The sequence below is a fragment of the Pseudonaja textilis genome, chromosome Z, assembly GCF_049901715.1.
Source record: "Pseudonaja textilis isolate UNSWEBS1 chromosome Z, rPseTex1.2, whole genome shotgun sequence".
NCBI lineage: Eukaryota > Metazoa > Chordata > Lepidosauria > Squamata > Elapidae > Pseudonaja > Pseudonaja textilis.
The window spans coordinates 125,155,393-125,172,932 of record NC_142008.1 but is presented as its reverse complement, the minus strand read 5'-3'; the positions used below and the strand labels follow the sequence as shown (position 1 = coordinate 125,172,932).

The 17,540-nt window shown below is 44.0% G+C and overlaps 2 protein-coding genes across 2 annotated transcripts in view; both read right to left on the bottom strand.

Moving 5' to 3' along the window:
- Positions 1-1,752, bottom strand: part of CD68 (CD68 molecule) — a 5,105-nt gene extending 3,353 nt beyond the window's left edge. The window contains exon 1 of the mRNA XM_087917295.1: positions 1,669-1,752. Coding sequence (XP_087773421.1) covers positions 1,669-1,752 — 84 coding nt within the window. The remainder of the gene's footprint in view (positions 1-1,668) is intronic.
- Positions 1,753-3,619: 1,867 nt separating this feature from the next.
- Positions 3,620-11,762, bottom strand: LOC148124377 (uncharacterized). Its single transcript, XM_087916449.1, has 4 exons — positions 11,568-11,762; positions 7,778-7,870; positions 3,952-4,077; positions 3,620-3,771 (listed from the first exon to the last, which is right to left on the bottom strand). Exons 2-4 carry the CDS (start codon positions 7,845-7,847, stop codon positions 3,623-3,625), a joined length of 345 nt encoding a protein of 114 aa, XP_087772575.1. The 5' UTR covers positions 7,848-7,870; positions 11,568-11,762; the 3' UTR covers positions 3,620-3,622.
- Between the last annotated feature and the right edge of the window lie 5,778 nt (positions 11,763-17,540).

Below are 17,540 nucleotides of genomic sequence, written 5' to 3'. Positions count from 1 at the left end.
CAGGAGACTCTTACAGAATAACAGGAGTTGGAAGGGGCCTTGGAGGTCATCAAGTCAAACCCCCTGCCCGAGCAGGAGACTCTTACAGAATAACAGGAGTTGGAAGGGACCTTGGAGTCATCTAGCCCAGCGCCCTGCCCAAGTAGGAGACACTTACAGAATAATAGGAGGAAAGGACCTCAGAGGGCACCTAGTCCATCCCGCTGCTTGAGCAGGAAACCCTTACATAATAACAGGAGTTGAAAGGATCCTTGGAGGTCATCTAGCCCAACCCCTGCCTGACCAGGAGACTCTTACAGAATAATAAGATATAGAAGGGACCTTGGAGGTCATCTAGTCCATCCGCTGCTTGAGCAGGAGACCCTTACAGAATAATAGGAGTTGGAAGGGACCTTGGAGGTCATCTAGTCCTACCCCCTGCTCAGAATAACAGAACAACAAAGAGTTGGAAGGGACCAGGGAGGTCATCTAGTCTAACCCCTGCCCAAGCAGGAGACTCTTACAGAATAATAGGAGTTGGAAGGGACCTTGGAGGTCATCTAGCCCAGCCCCTGGCCGAATAGGAGAGTCTTACAGAATAACAAAGAGTTGGAAGGGACCTTGGAGGTCATCCAGCCTAACCCCCTGCTCAGAATAACAGAATAACAGGAGTTGGAAGAGACCTTGGAGGTCATCTAGCCCAACCCCTGCTCAGAATAATGGAATAACAAAGAGTTGGAAGGGACCTTGGAGGTCATCTAGTCCAACCTCCTGCCCGAGCAAGAGACTCTTCCAGATTAACAAGAGGAAAGGACCTCAGAGGTCATCTAGTCCAACCCTCTGCTTGAGCAGGAGACCCTTACAAAATAACAGGAGTTGGAAGGGGTCTTGGTGGTCATCTAGTCCAACCCCCTTCCCGAGCAAGGAGACTCTTAAAGGACCTCAGAGGTCATCTAGTCCAGCCCCCTGCTCGTGCAGGAGACTCTAGACCACATCAATCAATCGATCAATCAATCATTCAATCGGAATAGAGCTGGAAGGGACCTTGGAGGTCATCTAGTCCAACCTCCTGCCCGAGCAAGAGACTCTTCCAGATTAACAAGAGGAAAGGACCTCAGAGGTCATCTAGTCCAACCCTCTGCTTGAGCAGGAGACCCTTACAAAATAACAGGAGTTGGAAGGGGTCTTGGTGGTCATCTAGTCCAACCCCCTTCCCGAGCAAGGAGACTCTTAAAGGACCTCAGAGGTCATCTAGTCCAGCCCCCTGCTCGTGCAGGAGACTCTAGACCACATCAGTCAATCGATCAATCAATCAGTCAATCGGAATAGAGCTGGAAGGGACCCTGGAGGTCTTCTATTCCAACCCCTTGCTCAAGCAGGATATCCTATCCCATTTCAAATGGCTGTCCATGGATGGAGCACCCAGAGCTTCGGGTGTCAAGCAGTTCCACAGGTTAATTGTCCTTCCTATTCGGAAGTTTCCTTTTAGTTCCAGGTTGCTTCTCTCCTTGGTGAGTTTCCACCCGTTGTTTCTTCTGCTTCCATCCGGTACTTTGGAAAATAAGTACAAATATCGGAAGGCTGCTATCTTGTCCTCCCCCACCTACTTCTTCTTTACTCCAGACTAGCCATACCTACCAGGTGCGGAATCCTTACTAAGGCTTTACAAAGCAGTGATAAATCCTTCACCTTTGTTTTGATTCTGTGTATCTCTTCACGCAACCCAGGAATCGTATTAGCGTTGCTGGCTGCAGCCGCACCCGGCTGGCTCATGGTTTCAGGGATCGGACTCCGAGGTCCATCTCACCACTCCTGTTTTGTACTCCTGTCTCTACCTGTCCTCGGCTTATGATGTTTTATTTAGTGACTGTTCAAAGTTACTTATTATGGCCGGGATTTTTTTTCCCCCCCAGACTTATGACCGTTGCAGGTCACGTGATCCAAATTCAGGCTCTCGGCAACTGACTTTGGTGACCTTCTGACAAGCAAAGTCCATGGGGAAGTCAAGATTCACTTAATGGCCGGGCTACTCTCTTAACAAAGGCGGTTAACATTAACACTGGACTAGAAGACCTCAAGGGTTCCCTTCCGGCACTTCATTCCGACTGAAGGTTAGAAATAGTCGTGCTCCAGATATCAGAAATCAGAACCGGCCCAAGTGAAGTTTTTGCTTCTGCCCAAGTGGGTTTTCAAGAAGAGACTGGACTGTGTCAGAAAAATGTGTAGGGTCTCCTACTTGGCTGGGCTGGGGGTGGACTAGATGACCTCCAGGGTCCCTTCCAGCTCTGTTATTATTCTGGTGATTCAGAAATTGTGGGAGCTTCATCCCTGGAGGCTTTCAAGAAGAGACTGGACTGCCCTCTGTCAGAAAAATGTGTAGGGTCTCCTACTTGGGCGGGGGTGGGGGTGGACTAGATGACCTCCAGGGCCCCTTCCAGCTCTGATATTATTCTGGTGATTCAGAAATTGTGGGAGCTTCATCCCTGGAGGCTTTCAAGAAGAGACTGGACTGCCCTCTGTCAGAAAAATGTGTAGGGTCTCCTACTTGGGCGGGGCGGGGTGGACTAGATGACCTCCAGGGCCCCTTCCAACTCTGATATTATTCTGGTGATTCAGAAATTGTGGGAGCTTCATCCCTGGAGGCTTTCAAGAAGAGACTGGACTGCCCTCTGTCAGAAAAATGTGTAGGGTCTCCTACTTGGTGGGGGTGGGGTGGACTAGATGACCTCCAGGGCCCCTTCCAGCTCTGATATTATTCTGGTGATTCAGAAATTGTGGGAGCTTCATCCCTGGAGGCTTTCAAGAAGAGACTGGACTGCCCTCTGTCAGAAAAATGTGTAGGGTCTCCTACTTGGGCGGGGGTGGGGTGGACTAGATGACCTCCAGGGCCCCTTCCAGCTCTGATATTATTCTGGTGATTCAGAAATTGTGGGAGCTTCATCCCTGGAGGCTTTCAAGAAGAGACTGGACTGCCCTCTGTCAGAAAAATGTGTAGGGTCTCCTACTTGGGCGGGGATAGGGGTGGGGGTGGACTAGATGACCTCCAGGGTCCCTTCCAGCTCTGTTATTATTCTGGTGATTCAGAAATCGTGGGAGCTTAATCCCTGGAGGCTTTCAAGAAGAGACTGGACAGCCCTCTGTCAGAAAAATGTGTAGGGTCTCCTACTTGGGCGGGGTGGGGTGGACTAGATGACCTCCAGGGCCCCTTCCAGCTCTGATATTATTCTGGTGATTCAGAAATCGTGGGAGCTTCATCCTGGAGGCTTTCAAGAAGAGACTGGACTGCCCTCTGTCAGAAAAATGTGTAGGGTCTCCTACTTGGGCGGGGTGGGGTGGACTAGATGACCTCCAGGGCCCCTTCCAGCTCTGATATTATTCTGGTGATTCAGAAATTGTGGGAGCTTCATCCCTGGAGGCTTTCAAGAAGAGACTGGACTGCCCTCTGTCAGAAAAATGTGTAGGGTCTCCTACTTGGGCGGGGATAGGGGTGGGGGTGGACTAGATGACCTCCAGGGTCCCTTCCAGCTCTGTTATTATTCTGGTGATTCAGAAATCGTGGGAGCTTCATCCCTGGAGGCTTTCAAGAAGAGACTGGACAGCCCTCTGTTGTAGGGCCTACCACTTGGGCGGGGGTGGGGGTGGACTAGATGACCTCCAAGGTCCCTTCCAACCCTTTTAAATGTGGGAGCGGTTTACCTTTAACCTGGAATTTGGCGATGTGCTTTCCAACTGTTTTATTGAGGCTGCTTATGCTGTCCTGGGTCTCTTTCAACTGCGTGTTGTAATTATGGCCTAATAAAGAAGAAAAGGAGAACAAAAAAATAATCAAGGAAGAGAAATATCTCGTTTTGGTCCCCCTGCTGATCACCAGGTGGTGCCCGCTCCCCTCGGGGTTTTTTTTTGTTTTTATTTTTTTGCTGTTGCTCAGACCGTTGGTAGGACACCATTTTCGGGCCTAGCAACTCAACTCACCTTTGACTCCAAAGACCATAACCGAGATGATGAGGATGAAACTCAAAACCAGCAGGATTAGAACCAGGCGCCGGCTGCGGAAAACACGTCGGGCCCACGTCTGGCTTTGGGGGAGCTTCGGAGGGGCTAAGGAAAGAGGAAGCAAAACACTGGTTTCTTTCCCAAACCTTCGTAATGAGGTTTGTTTGTTTTCCTTGTTTGTCCGATATGGTGCAGGGTCTCCCGTGTGGGCATAGGGAGGTTGGACTAGATGACCTCCAAGGTCCCTTCCGACTGTGTTATTATTCTGTTATTCAGAAATAGTGGGAGCTTCATCCCTGGAGGCTTTCAAGAAGAGATGTGGACTGGCATCTGTCAGAAATGGTGTAGGGTCTCCGCTTGGGCGGGTGGGGGTTGGACTAGATGACCTCCAAGGTCCCTTCCAACTCTGCCAATCTGTAGAAACAGTGTGCAGCTTCCCTCCAGAAGTTGTGAGTGCTCCAATACTGGAGATTTTCAAGGAGAGGCTGGACAACCATTTGCCGGGAACGGTCTAGCTTGAACGGCGGGGGCTGGACTAGAAGACCTCCAGGGTCCCTTTAGGCTCTGTTCTAATTCCCCAGCCAGCAAGGCTGTTTTAAAGGTGCTAAAATGTCAAAAACCCTTGGGGAATAAAGGAAGGAAGGAGGCAGGTCCAGACAGAAGTAGAGCAGGTCAGAGGAAAAAGTAGGAACCGGAAGGATAGGAGGAGGAGAGAGATCGGAATTAGGGCAAAGTGGAGTAATAAGAGGAAGGAAGCATCAAACTCCTAGTAATTCCAGATGTAGGCCTATAATTATGTGTGAGTATGTGTGTGTGTGTGTGCGTTCCTCTCTCTCTCTCTCTCTTTCTTCTATGTCATCTATCATTATCTCTTTCTTCCTTTTTTCCTGTCATCTATCATTATCTCTTTCTTCCTTTTCTTCTTTTTTCGTTATCTATTATTATCTCTCTTTTTTCTATGTCATCTATTATTCTCTCTCTCTTTTTTTTTCTGTCATCTATCTATCATTATCTTTCTTTCTCTTTCTTTTTCTGTCATCTACATTATATATCTCTTTTTTCTTCCTTTTTTCTGTCATCTATCTATCATTATCCCTTTCTTTCTTTTTCTGTTATCTATTATTATCGCTCTCTTTCTTCTATGTCATCTATCATTCTCTCTCTCCTCTTTCTTTTTCTGTCATCTACATTATCTCTCTCTCTTTCTTTCTTTTTCTGTCATCTATCTATCATTATCCCTTTCTTCCTTTTTCTGTTATCTATTATTATCGCTCTCTTTCTTCTATGTCATCTATCATTCTCTCTCTCCTCTTTCTTTTTCTGTCATCTACATTATCTCTCTCTTTCTTTCTTTTTCTGTCATCTATCTATCATTATCCCTTTCTTTCTTTTTCTGTTATCTATTATTATCGCTCTCTTTCTTCTATGTCATCTATCATTCTCTCTCTCCTCTTTCTTTTCTGTCATCTACATTATCTCTCTCTCTTTCTTTCTTTTTCTGTCATCTATCTATCATTATCCCTTTCTTTTTCTTTTTCTGTTATCTATTATTATCGCTCTCTTTCTTCTATGTCATCTATCATTCTCTCTCTCCTCTTTCTTTTTCTGTCATCTACATTATCTCTCTCTCTTTCTTTCTTTTTCTGTCATCTATCTATCATTATCCCTTTCTTTCTTTTTCTGTTATCTATTATTATCGCTCTCTTTCTTCTATGTCATCTATCATTCTCTCTCTCCTCTTTCTTTTTCTGTCATCTACATTATCTCTCTCTCTTTCTTTCTTTTTCTGTCATCTATCTATCATTATCCCTTTCTTTCTTTTTCTGTTATCTATTATTATCGCTCTCTTTCTTCTATGTCATCTATCATTCTCTCTCTCCTCTTTCTTTTTCTGTCATCTACATTATCTCTCTCTCTTTCTTTCTTTTTTTCTGTCATCTCTATCATTATCCCTTTCTTTCTTTTTCTGTTATCTATTATTATCGCTCTCTTTCTTCTATGTCATCTATCATTCTCTCTCTCCTCTTTCTTTTTCTGTCATCTACATTATCTCTCTCTCTTTCTTTCTTTTTTCTGTCATCTATCTATCATTATCCCTTTCTTTCTTTTTCTGTTATCTATTATTATCGCTCTCTTTCTTCTATGTCATCTATCATTCTCTCTCTCCTCTTTCTTTTTCTGTCATCTACATTATCTCTCTCTTTCTTTTCTTTTTTTCTGTCATCTATCTATCATTATCCCTTTCTTTCTTTTTCTTTATCTATTATTATCGCTCTCTTTCTTCTATGTCATCTATCATTCTCTCTCTCCTCTTTCTTTTTCTGTCATCTACATTATCTCTCTCTCTTTCTTTCTTTTTTTCTGTCATCTATCTATCATTATCCCTTTCTTTCTTTTTCTGTTATCTATTATTATCGCTCTCTTTCTTCTATGTCATCTATCATTCTCTCTCTCCTCTTTCTTTTTCTGTCATCTACATTATCTCTCTCTCTTTCTTTCTTTTTCTGTCATCTATCTATCATTATCCCTTTCTTTCTTTTTCTGTTATCTATTATTATCGCTCTCTTTCTTCTATGTCATCTATCATTCTCTCTCTCCTCTTTCTTTTTCTGTCATCTACATTATCTCTCTCTCTCTTTCTTTCTTTTTCTGTCATCTATCTATCATTATCCCTTTCTTCCTTTTTCTGTTATCTATTATTATCGCTCTCTTTCTTCTATGTCATCTATCATTCTCTCTCTCTCTTTCTTTTTCTGTCATCTACATTATCTCTCTCTCTTTCTTTCTTTTTTCTGTCATCTATCTATCATTATCCCTTTCTTTCTTTTTCTGTTATCTATTATTATCGCTCTCTTTCTTCTATGTCATCTATCATTCTCTCTCTCCTCTTTCTTTTTCTGTCATCTACATTATCTCTCTCTCTTTCTTTCTTTTTTCTGTCATCTATCTATAATTATCTCTTTCTTTCTTTTCTTCTTTTTCTGTTATCTATTATTATCTCTCTTTTTTCTTTGTCATCTAATATTCTCTCTCTCTCTCTTTTTTTTTCTGTCATCTATCTATCATTATCTTTCTTTCTCTTTCTATATTATATCTCTCTTCTTTCTTCCTTTTTTTCTGCCATCTATAATTATCTCTTTCTTTTTTTCTTTTTCTGTCATCTATTATTCTCTCTCTCCCTCTTCCTTTTTTTCTGTCATCTATCTATCATTATCTTTCTTTCTCTTTCTTTTTCTGTTATCTATTATTATCTGTCTCTTCTTTTCTATGTCAGCTACCTATCATTCTCTCTCTCTCTCTCTTTCTTCCTTCCTTTTTATGTCTTCTACAGTCATTGCAAAAACCACCTTGCACCCTTAGCCGCAATGGTGCTTCTCTTAAACAATTGTGGAAAGAAAGTTAAAGGAAAGAGGGCAGGATTTACTTAATGACGGTCTTGGGGGGGGGATTGTGGTCGTAAGTCGAGGACGGCCTGTAACTAATGCAGCCAGATGGCCTCAAGTTGGCCCTCTCTTTAATCCCAGTTCTGTGCAAGAACCCTTCTGAAAACAGGGAGGGGAGGCCACGCCATGCCACCAAACCCACAAACCGTGGCATTTCCGCAACGCAGCTGTTGTTGAGTTGCTCCCACGGCTGTTCCTCGTGTTTTAAGACCCCTGTTTCTTACTCAAGACCCTCCAAGAATTGGGGTGGGGGGTAGGGTGGGGGCAAGAGAGCCCCCGCCCAAGGCAGAGCCACGGAAGCGTGGTCGGGTCGGGGGGGACTTTGGGGTGGGGGGAACTCATCTCTGAATCCAGAAGCCGACCTTTCATCCGGGGGGCCTCGCTGTCTTCCTCCTCAATCGCCATGGCCAGATCCTGGTAGTCCCGGATCATCCTGAAGCCGCTTCCCCAGGCGCCTGGAAGCACAACGCAAGGGTCACGGGGACCACACACACACACACACACACACACACACACACACACACACACACACACGCACACACACACACACACACGGTCTTCTAGCACTGATGATGTTCCCTAGATGGGTCATGAAACGTCTGCAAGGCAACAGCCAGGCTCAGAGAGCATTTTCCTTCCTTCCTCCCTTCCTCCTCCCCCGCTCTCCTCCTCCTTCCCCTCTCCTCCTCCCCCTCCTCCCCCCATCCTCCTCCTCCTCCTCCTCCTCAACCTAACTCCTTTCTGGCACTGATGATGTTAGCTAGATGGGTCATGATACATCTTCGGGAAATCCACCCAACTCAGAGAGCACCAAGGACCCCACAGTCCTTTTCTTCCTCTTCCTCTTCCTCCTCCTCCTCCTCCCCACAAACCCAACACCCTCCTAGCACTGATGAGGTTCCCTAGTTGGGTCACGAAACGCCTGCAAGGAAACCCCCAAGCCCAGAGAGCACCAAGGAGCCCTCATTTCATCCCTGAGCTACAAATATTCTACTTTATTACTTTTGGACCTCTGAGGTTCTGTCCGTGGGGCCTCGTTAGCTTCAAAAATCTTCTCCTGGCCCTTTTTGGTCAAGGAAGGACCCCAGGATTCCACCGGCACCCCTTCCTGACAGCGGAACGGCCTGCCTCCAGAGGTTGTGGTTTGTTTGTGTTTTAAGACCACTGTTCATCTGAAACGGTGTAGGGCCTCTAGCTTGAGCAGGGGGTTGATCTAGATGGCCTCCAAGGTCCCTGCCAACTCTTGTCATTCTGTGTTATTTCGATCCGCGGTTCCCCAAACCCCTGGCAGATCTTCCTTCCACCCTTCCCTTGGCGTTTATTTATCTTCTTTCCTTTCGGCTGGAAGAAGAGGAGAAGTCGAATATACCAGCCCCCAAAACCAATTTATTTTTTATTTTTTTTAGAATTTAACAATGAACTTTATTAAAGATTTAAAAATATATACAAATAATCCAACATATTTCGTTAAAAGCGACACGAATGAGAAAGGCAAAACCAATAAACACGAAACATATATATATTTCTAATTATTTAGGGGTCTCCAACCTTGGCAACTTTAAGACTTGTGGACTTCAACTCCCAGAGTTGAAGTCCACAAGTCTTAAAGTTGCTAAGTTTGGAGACCCCTGATATAGTTGCCAAGGTTGGAGACCCTGATTTTAGTTGGCAAGGTTGGAGACCCCTGATTTTAGTTGCCAAGGTTGGAGACCCCTGATTTTAGTTGCCAAGGTTGGAGACCCTGATTTTAGTTGGCAAGGTTGGAGACCCCTGATTTTAGTTGCCAAGGTTGGAGACCCCTGATTTTAGTTGCCAAGGTTGGAGACCCTGATTTTAGTTGCCAAGGTTGGAGACCCCTGATTTTAGTTAAAGGTTGGAGACCCCTGATTTTAGTTGCCAAGGTTGGAGACCCCTGATTTTAGTTAAAGGTTGGAGACCCCTTATTTTATTTGCCAAGGTTGGAGACCCCTGATTTTAGTTGAAGGTTGGAGACCCCCTTATTTTATTTGCCAAGGTTGGAGACCCCTGATTTTAGTTAAAGGTTGGAGACCCCTGATTTTAGTTGCCAAGGTTGGAGACCCCTGATTTTAGTTAAAGGTTGGAGACCCCTGATTTTAGTTGAAGGTTGGAGACCCCTGATTTTAGTTGAAGGTTGGAGACCCCTGATTTTAGTTGAAGGTTGGAGACCCCTGATTTTTGTGAAAATTTCACAAAATTTTTCCTATTGTTCATTTCCTATTCCTGGTAAATCCTCCTAACCTAACCCCTTTATCTTTTCCTTTCCTTATCTATTTCTTCCCTGGTTTTTATCCTTAATCCAATTGTGCCAGCTTCCCAAAACTGTACAATCTTTTAAATCTGCCTCATCTTTTAGTTTTGGGGTAAGTAGGTCCATTTCGGCGCAGTCGTAGGTAGACCTTCCGGATTATCAGATTGTTCGTTGGCGTTTGATTCCCCTTTCCAACGTTGTACAGAAGCCATTCTTGCTGCGGTGATTCTGCGTAGAATTAAGTATTTCACTTCTAATTCTAATTTTTAAGAGGGTTTGCTGCCTTCCATCCTGGTCTTTGGCCCTCCAGCCTCCGTCTGCGGAGAACCCCAAATTGTCAGAGACGGTTCCCTTGCGGTGCTGGAGGGAAAACTGAGGCAGGTGCTTGGGGCTGGCAAACGCCACCAATAAGCCAACATGGCTTTTCTCCCGGAAGAGAACCACGGTGATCCCAGAGGTGACTTCTAAACCGTTCACCTCGGTTTATTTGCCATGGGTGACACGGCCCCTGTCCTTTCGCACGGGGTGGTTTATTTTTCTTTCTTTTCTAAATGGTTATGTATGTCCCCCTCCCCACCATCTCCTTCACCCATCAAAGCCCCCCTCCACCCCACCCCTCAATTCTCATCCAAGCAAAATCCTCAGGGACACCTAATCCTATAATCTGAGGGGTCCTCGGTGGCTTCTGATCTTGGAGAGATTTTGTTCCAGGCATTTCAGGACCCAAACTGTGTAAAAATCATCAGTGCAAGAAAACCAATAAGCTCAGAGATCACCAAGGACCCTACAGTCCTCCTCCTCTCCAAACATTACTCCCTTCCAACACTGATGATGTTCCCTAGTTGGGTCATGAAATGTCTGCAAGAAAACCAGCAAGTTCAGAGACCTCCAAGGACCCCAGATCCTCCTTCTCCTCCTCCTCCTCCTTTCTTCTTCTTCTTCTTCTTCTTCTTCTTCTTCTTCTTCTTCTTCTTCTTCTTCTTCTTCTTCTTCTTCTTCTTCTTCTTCTTCTTCCTCTTTCCTTTCCTCTTTCCTCCCTCCTTCTCCTTCTCATCCTCCTCCTCCTCCTCCTCCCACTTGCCCTCCCACTCCCCTCTTCTTCCTCCTCCTCTTCCTCCTCCTGCCCCTCCCCCTCTCCCCTCCTCCTCCTCCTCTTCCTCCCTCTCCCCCACTCTTCCTTCTTCCTCCTCCTCCAAGGACCCCAGATCATCATCTTCTTCTTCTTCTTCTTCTTCTTCTTCTTCTTCTTCTTCTTCTTCTTCTTCTTCTTCTTCTTCTTCTTCTTCTTCTTCTTCTTTCCTCCTTCCTCTTTCCTCCTCCTCCTCCCCTCCTCCCCCCTCCTCCCAAAAATTACTCCCTTCCAGCACTGATGATGTTCCCTACTTGTGTCATAAGACAAGAAAACCAACAAGCTCAGAGAGCACTTAAAGACCCCACAATCTTCTTTCCTCCTCCTCCTCCTCTCACATATCCTTTTCTAGCACTGATGATATTCCCTAGTTGGGTCATGAAATGTCTGCAAGAAAACAGCAAGCTCACAGACCTCCAAGGACCCCACAATCTTCCTCCTCCTCCTCCTCCTCCTCTCCACAGTCCCTTTCTATCTCTGATGACATTCCCTAGCTGGCTCATGAAACGTGGCCCAGAAAAACCAACAGCCTTCCCCCTTCCTTTGAACCCCGAGTTGCAAATATTTCCCCTTTCTTCTTTTCATTTAAAAAAAAAATCTCCCATCCTCTTTTCTGCCTTTGAAGCCACGGCCTCCTTCTCCTCCTTCTCATGTTTTTCCCCCCTCTCATCTTTTCAGGAGGGAGACACCTGGCTCCACTAATCCGCACCCCCATTCTCCCCCAAAACCAACCCAGAGAAGAAAGGAATCCCACCTGCAACGGGGATGACACTAGTCCTGGTTGAGATTCGAAGGGGAACTGTAGTAGTTTCTCTTTCTGGCCAAGTTTTCCCTTTTCGCCCTCCCAATTCTGTTGATCTTTGCCCTGTCAATATGCTTTTCCTGCAGGGCAGCTTTCAAACTTTGTCCAAGTTTGCTTAAAAGAGAAGTGCCCAGCTCGCTTTGCACCGCCTGCCTCTCCCACCTTATATTGGGCTCCATGGTCAGCCCCTCCCTCGGCCCCTCTGGGTTCACACCCCCTGGAAAATAGCATTTCCCTAAAGGGAGGAACTGAAAGTCCCACAAAGGCTAACGCTGTAATTTTAGTTTAGTTCACTTTATTGTCCTTGCACCTCGTTCAACGAAATCGAACGCCATCTTCAGTGCGCATCATGTCTATAAAAATAAACATCCTTCACACTCCATACGTTGAATTGAAAACCCCTTGATATTGCACCAGTATTGCACTATTATACCGTAGAATTCAGAAGAGCTCCTGCCCTGGGACAGAAGCTGTTTTTTCGGCCTATCTGTCCTTGTTTTTATTCTCCTGTACCGTCTGCCAGATAGCAATAGTTCAAAACAAGGGTGCCTGGGATGAGATAAATCTTTGAGAACATTTTGAATTTTCTTAAGGCAGCTGGAGCGATAAAGCTCTTCCAAAGTGGGGAGAGGGCGACCAAGAGAGTTGGAGAGAGGGAGAGAGGGAAAGAGAGATGGAGACAGAGGGAGGGAGAAAGAGAGAAAGAGAAAGAAAGGGAGAGAAGGAGAGAGGGGGAAGAGATGGAGAAGAAGAGAGAGAAAGAGTGAGACAGAGAGAAAGAAAGGGAGAGGAAAGAGACACAGAGAAAGGGGGAAAGAGAAAGAGAGAGAGAGAGAGAGAGAGAGAGAGGGAGAAAAGAAAAGAGACAGAGAGTGAGAAAGAGAGAGAAAAGGAGAGAAGGAGAAAGACAGGGAGGAAGGGAGAAAGAGAGAGTTTAGTTTTAGTTTAGTTTATTGTCCTTGCCCCTTGTACAAACAAAATTAAATGCCATCTTCAGTGCACATTATGACTATGAAAATAAAACACAAACACACATTCCGTACAATTTTGTTGAAAGCCCCTGATATCGCATTCATATTGCACCATACAGTAGAATTCAACAGAGCTCCTGCCCTGGGATAGAAGCTGTTTTTTCAGCCTGTCTGCACAGTAAGACAAGTGTCTCTGTGTCAAGAATGGTCAAACAATCGGCAACTTGAAATCTCAACCCCCAAATGCTCTGCTTTGCACATTGGCAACTAAAAATCAGGACACTAAATGAAAAAACTGGAAGACGACCCTCACTGTGTGAAGGATCTAGGAGTACTCATTGCAAAAGATCTCAGCCCTAGAGCTGACTGTAACAGCATTGCCAAAAAGGCACTAACAGTAGAAAAGAACAGAATAGAATAGAATACAGAATAGAACAGAACAGAACAGAATAGAATAGAATAGAAAAGAACAGAGTAGAATAGAATATTGGAATGAAGAGAAATGTCAGCCGGTGCTCCATTCAAAATCCAAGAAAGAAATACTTAGACTCTTTTAATTAGAGAAAAGATATCTTTTGCTGGAAGTCAGTGGTAGCAACAAACGAATTCTGAATCTGAGGAAATAGGCGCCTAAATCGCATATACGAAGTGGTGGCGACGTCCCCACCCCCAATAGATCAAATGGTTCCTCCAATTAAAAGGTGCAATTAAAAGTTGTGAATGTCATCAGGTGGACATCTTCAGGTGGCGATGAGGCTTCTGTCCGTTGACCTTGGCATACTTTGATAAAGGTTTGCAACTGCGCAGAGGAAAGAAAGCTAATCAAGGAATAGAAACCTAAGCAAGAATGTACTCTCCCCCCCCCCCAGTTTATACAGTACTAGTTTGTTACACCTCCAGCTCACTTCGATTACTTTCCCCCTCTCCTCTCCCCCCAGTTACTTATGACAGCCGAAAGATGCAAAGCAAAGGAAGAAAATCTTGAAGGCTGACAAGAAGAGGAGAGGAGAGGAGAGGAGAGGAGGAGAGGAGAGGAGAGGAGAGGAGAAGAGAAGAGAAGAGAAGAGAAGAGAAGAGAAGAGAAGAGAAATACAGGAATAGAAAGAATAGAATAGAATAGAATAGAATAGAATAGAATAGAATAGAATAGAGAAGAGAAGAGAAGAGAAGAGAAGAGAAGAGAAGAGAAGAGAAGAGAAGAGAAGAGAAGAGAATTCTTTATGGGCCAAGTGTGATTGGATATATCAGGAATTTGTCTTTGGTGCATGTGCTCTCAGTGTATATAAATAAAAATGAAATACATTCATCAAGAATCATAAGATACTTTAGTGATAGTCATAGGTTACTAATATGTCATTTATGAAGATTAACAAAGAGTCCTGCTCCTAAAACAGAACCTTGTGGCACCCCACTGCTTACTTCCCTCCATGTAGACTTGGACCCATTAAGGACTACTCGTTGAGTAGGGTTTGCCAGCCAGTTGCGAGTCCATCTAGTGGTGGTGCTATCTATTCCACTTTTTCTAGCTTACTAAGAAGTAGGTTGTGGCACTGGTGGGATTCAGCCAGTTCGCACTACTTCAGGAGAACCGGTTGTTTAATTATTTGAATCCCACCACTGGGTTGTGATCTACTTTGTCTAATGCCTTGCCGAAATCTAAATGTATTATGTCCACACTATTTTTATTTTTTTATTTAATAGGTATAAGTATATACATAGTTATGAATACATGAAATGGGTACATATAAGAAAAATATAAAAGAAACAATAGGACAGGGACTATGGGCACATTGGTGCGCTTATGCACGCCCCCTACAGACCTCTTAGGAAAGGGGTGAGGTCAATAGTGGACAGTCTAAGGTTAAAGTTTTTGGGGTTTGGGGAAGAAACCACAGAGTCAGGTAGAGGACTCCAGACATTGACCCCTCTGTTATTGTGAAGTCGTATTTCCTGCAATCAAGTTTGGTGCGGTTAACCTTGAGTTTGTATCTATTGCTTGCTCTTGTGTTGTTGTGGTTGAAGCTGGAGTATTCATTGACAGGTAGGACACTGCAATGTATGATTTCATATACTATACTTAGATCGGACCGAAGATGGCGTAGTTCTAGGTTTTCTAGTTCTAGAATTTCGAGTCTAGTGGCATAAGGTCTTCTGCAACGAGTAGAGGAGTGGAGAACTCTTCTCGTGAAATATTTCTGGACTTTCTCAACTGTGTTAATATCAGATACGTAATCTGGGTTCCAGACTGATGAGCTGTATTCGAGTATTGGTCTAGCAAATGTTTTGTATGCTGTAGTTAGTAGTGTGATATTACCAGAGAAAAAGCTACGTAAGATTAGGCTAACAACTCTTAATGCCTTTTTGGCTAGGTAGTTACAGAGGGCTCTAGCACTTAGATCATTTGAGATGAGTACTCCAAGGTCCTTGACAGAGTTTGGGTCATCAACCAGGTCTTGACTATTTAGCCTGTATTTTATTTTCTGATTTTTTTTGCCAATATGTAAGACAGAGCATTTATTTGTTGAGATTTGAAGTTTCCATTTATCTGACCATTCTGATACATAGTTGAGGTCTTTTTGAAGGGTAGCAGTATTGTCGGTGGTGTTGAACAGCTTTACATCGTCAGCAAAGAGAACGCAGTTGCTCTTGATATGATCACAGAGGTCATTTATGTAGAGTATGAAGAGAGTTGGTCCTGGAACACTGCCTTGGGGGACACGTTGATAGGTATAGAATTTGATAGGACACTCCCAATTTTGACCATTTGTTGTCTGTTTGACAGGAATGCTTCTATCCAGTAATGCAGGTGACCAGAGATACCATAAGATTTTAGTTTTAGGAGTAGTTTGTTGTGTACCACTGAATCAAAGGCTTTACAGAAATCTATGTAGATTGTGTCTATTGCTTTGCCCTGAATGAGTTGTGTCGTCCATATGTTTTCGAAGTGTAAGAGTTGCAGATTACAGGATAGTTTTTTCCTGAAACCAAATTGTTTATTGGAGAGTAGGTTGTTTGTCTCTAAGTGGAGGATGATGGATTGGTTAATAATTGATTCCATGACTTTACAGGTGACGCATCATAAGGAGATTGGTCTGTAATTTTCAACTAGGCTGGGGTCTCCCTTTTTGAAGATGGGATGACCATGGCTTGTGACCATAGTTTTGTCAAGGAGCTGGTCCTGAAAGATTTTTCAAAGATTATGCTTAGAGGTTCTGCTATGGCAGTGGAAGCTTTTTTAAGAAGTAGACACATATTCCATCTGGTCCAATAGATAAAGATGGTTTTAGATTGTGTAGTGCTTTTTCAACATTGTCTATTGTAAAATCATTATGTATTGAATCATTGTAGTTGTCTGTGGTTCGACTAGGAAGTACTGGGCATGATCCATTGCTGTTTACAAATACTGAGCCAAAGAATGTGTTAAAGAGGTTGGCTTTAATGGTGTCGTCGTTGCAGTCTTTACCATTAGGTCCTTTCAGGGGTGGGATGGACCTTGAGTCTTTTAGTTTGCTGGTCTGCTGATTTAGTCACTATATTGAAGAATGAAATAAGATTGGTTTGGCATGATCTGTTCTCAACAAACCCATGCTGACTGCTAGTTATTACTTTACTTGTTTCTAGATGTTGGCAGATCTGTTTTTTTATGATCTTTTCCAGTATCTTCCCGGGTATTGATGTTAGGCTGACTGGTCTGTAGTTTTCCTGGGTCTGTTTTTTTTCCCTTTTTTGAAGATGGGAACCACATCAGCTCTTTTCCAGTCCTCTGGTAGTTCCCTGGTGCTCCAGGATTTTTGAAAGATATGGTGCAGTGGTTCTGAGATGATCTCTGCCAGCTCCTTTAAAACTCTGGGATGTGATCCATCAGGCCCTGGTGATTCATCAAGATCAGACAAGGTTGGGTTCTGGGGTCCTTGGTGGTCTCTGAGCTGGTGAGTTTCTTGCAGACATTTCATGACCCAACTAGGGAACATCCTCAGTGCTAGGAGAGAAGGGAGGTTGCTCGGAGGAGCAGGACTTGGAGGAGGAGAATCTAAACCGTCCCGAAGAGACGGTGAATGTAAAAGCGCATCCTGTCGATCCCAGGGACACCGCAAAGTCCCTGGTAGATCCAGGAGAAGCTCTTCTTGCCAGCGGCAAAGAGGCAGCCATCAAAGCTGCTGAAGTCGGGACAGCTCCGAAACGAAAGAGAGCAGAAATAGAGAGTGTGCCGGTTTGGTGAGAACTTTTTTATTTTTTATTTTAAGATCTGAAAAAGGACACCTAAGGAAAAGAAAGAATCTGTAAAAGTTTTGACAGAAGTGATTAAGCGGCGATTTTAAACAGGAATGTCAAAGTAATGTTTTGTTTTTTCTCGTTGCTGGATTTTCTATGTACGATCTTGTATTTTGAAACTGGGCTGTTTTTTTCATTCATATCTATCTATTTTTTTGTCTCCTTTTTGACTTTGTAATATTTTAGGCTGGAGGCTCCCTTTAGTTATTTCGTTTTTTAAAAAAATATCTTTTTCTTTTTTTTTTATTAATTCTTACTATATCCTGCTCAGACAAGAAGCGGGGAAGTGAGAGCAAACTTTGTAAGATGGCCAACTAGAGGCTTGAAAATATTCTCTTTCCCTGGGACCAGGCAAAGCCGAGATAGAAAGATCTAAGACTCTTCTCCAAGGACATTGCTATTTGATAAGATAGAGGGAAGAGCATGGGAGAGTCCAATCTCCCTTCCATCTAAATCTAGCTTTAGAACTAACTTTTCTGTCTTCGGCCTGTATCCTCTCCAGATTTGGAGGGGCAATTCCGTTGCCGAAACCCAACGCCAGTTTGGCCTTCCTTGCAACCCACAGGGCTGAAGTTGGACCTTAATGACTCATAACGAGGACAACCGTATTTTTTGCAAAAATGTGCTGATGGAAAAAGCACCAGTCTTTCTTGGAAGTCTCTTCAGCGGATGTTGAGTTCAA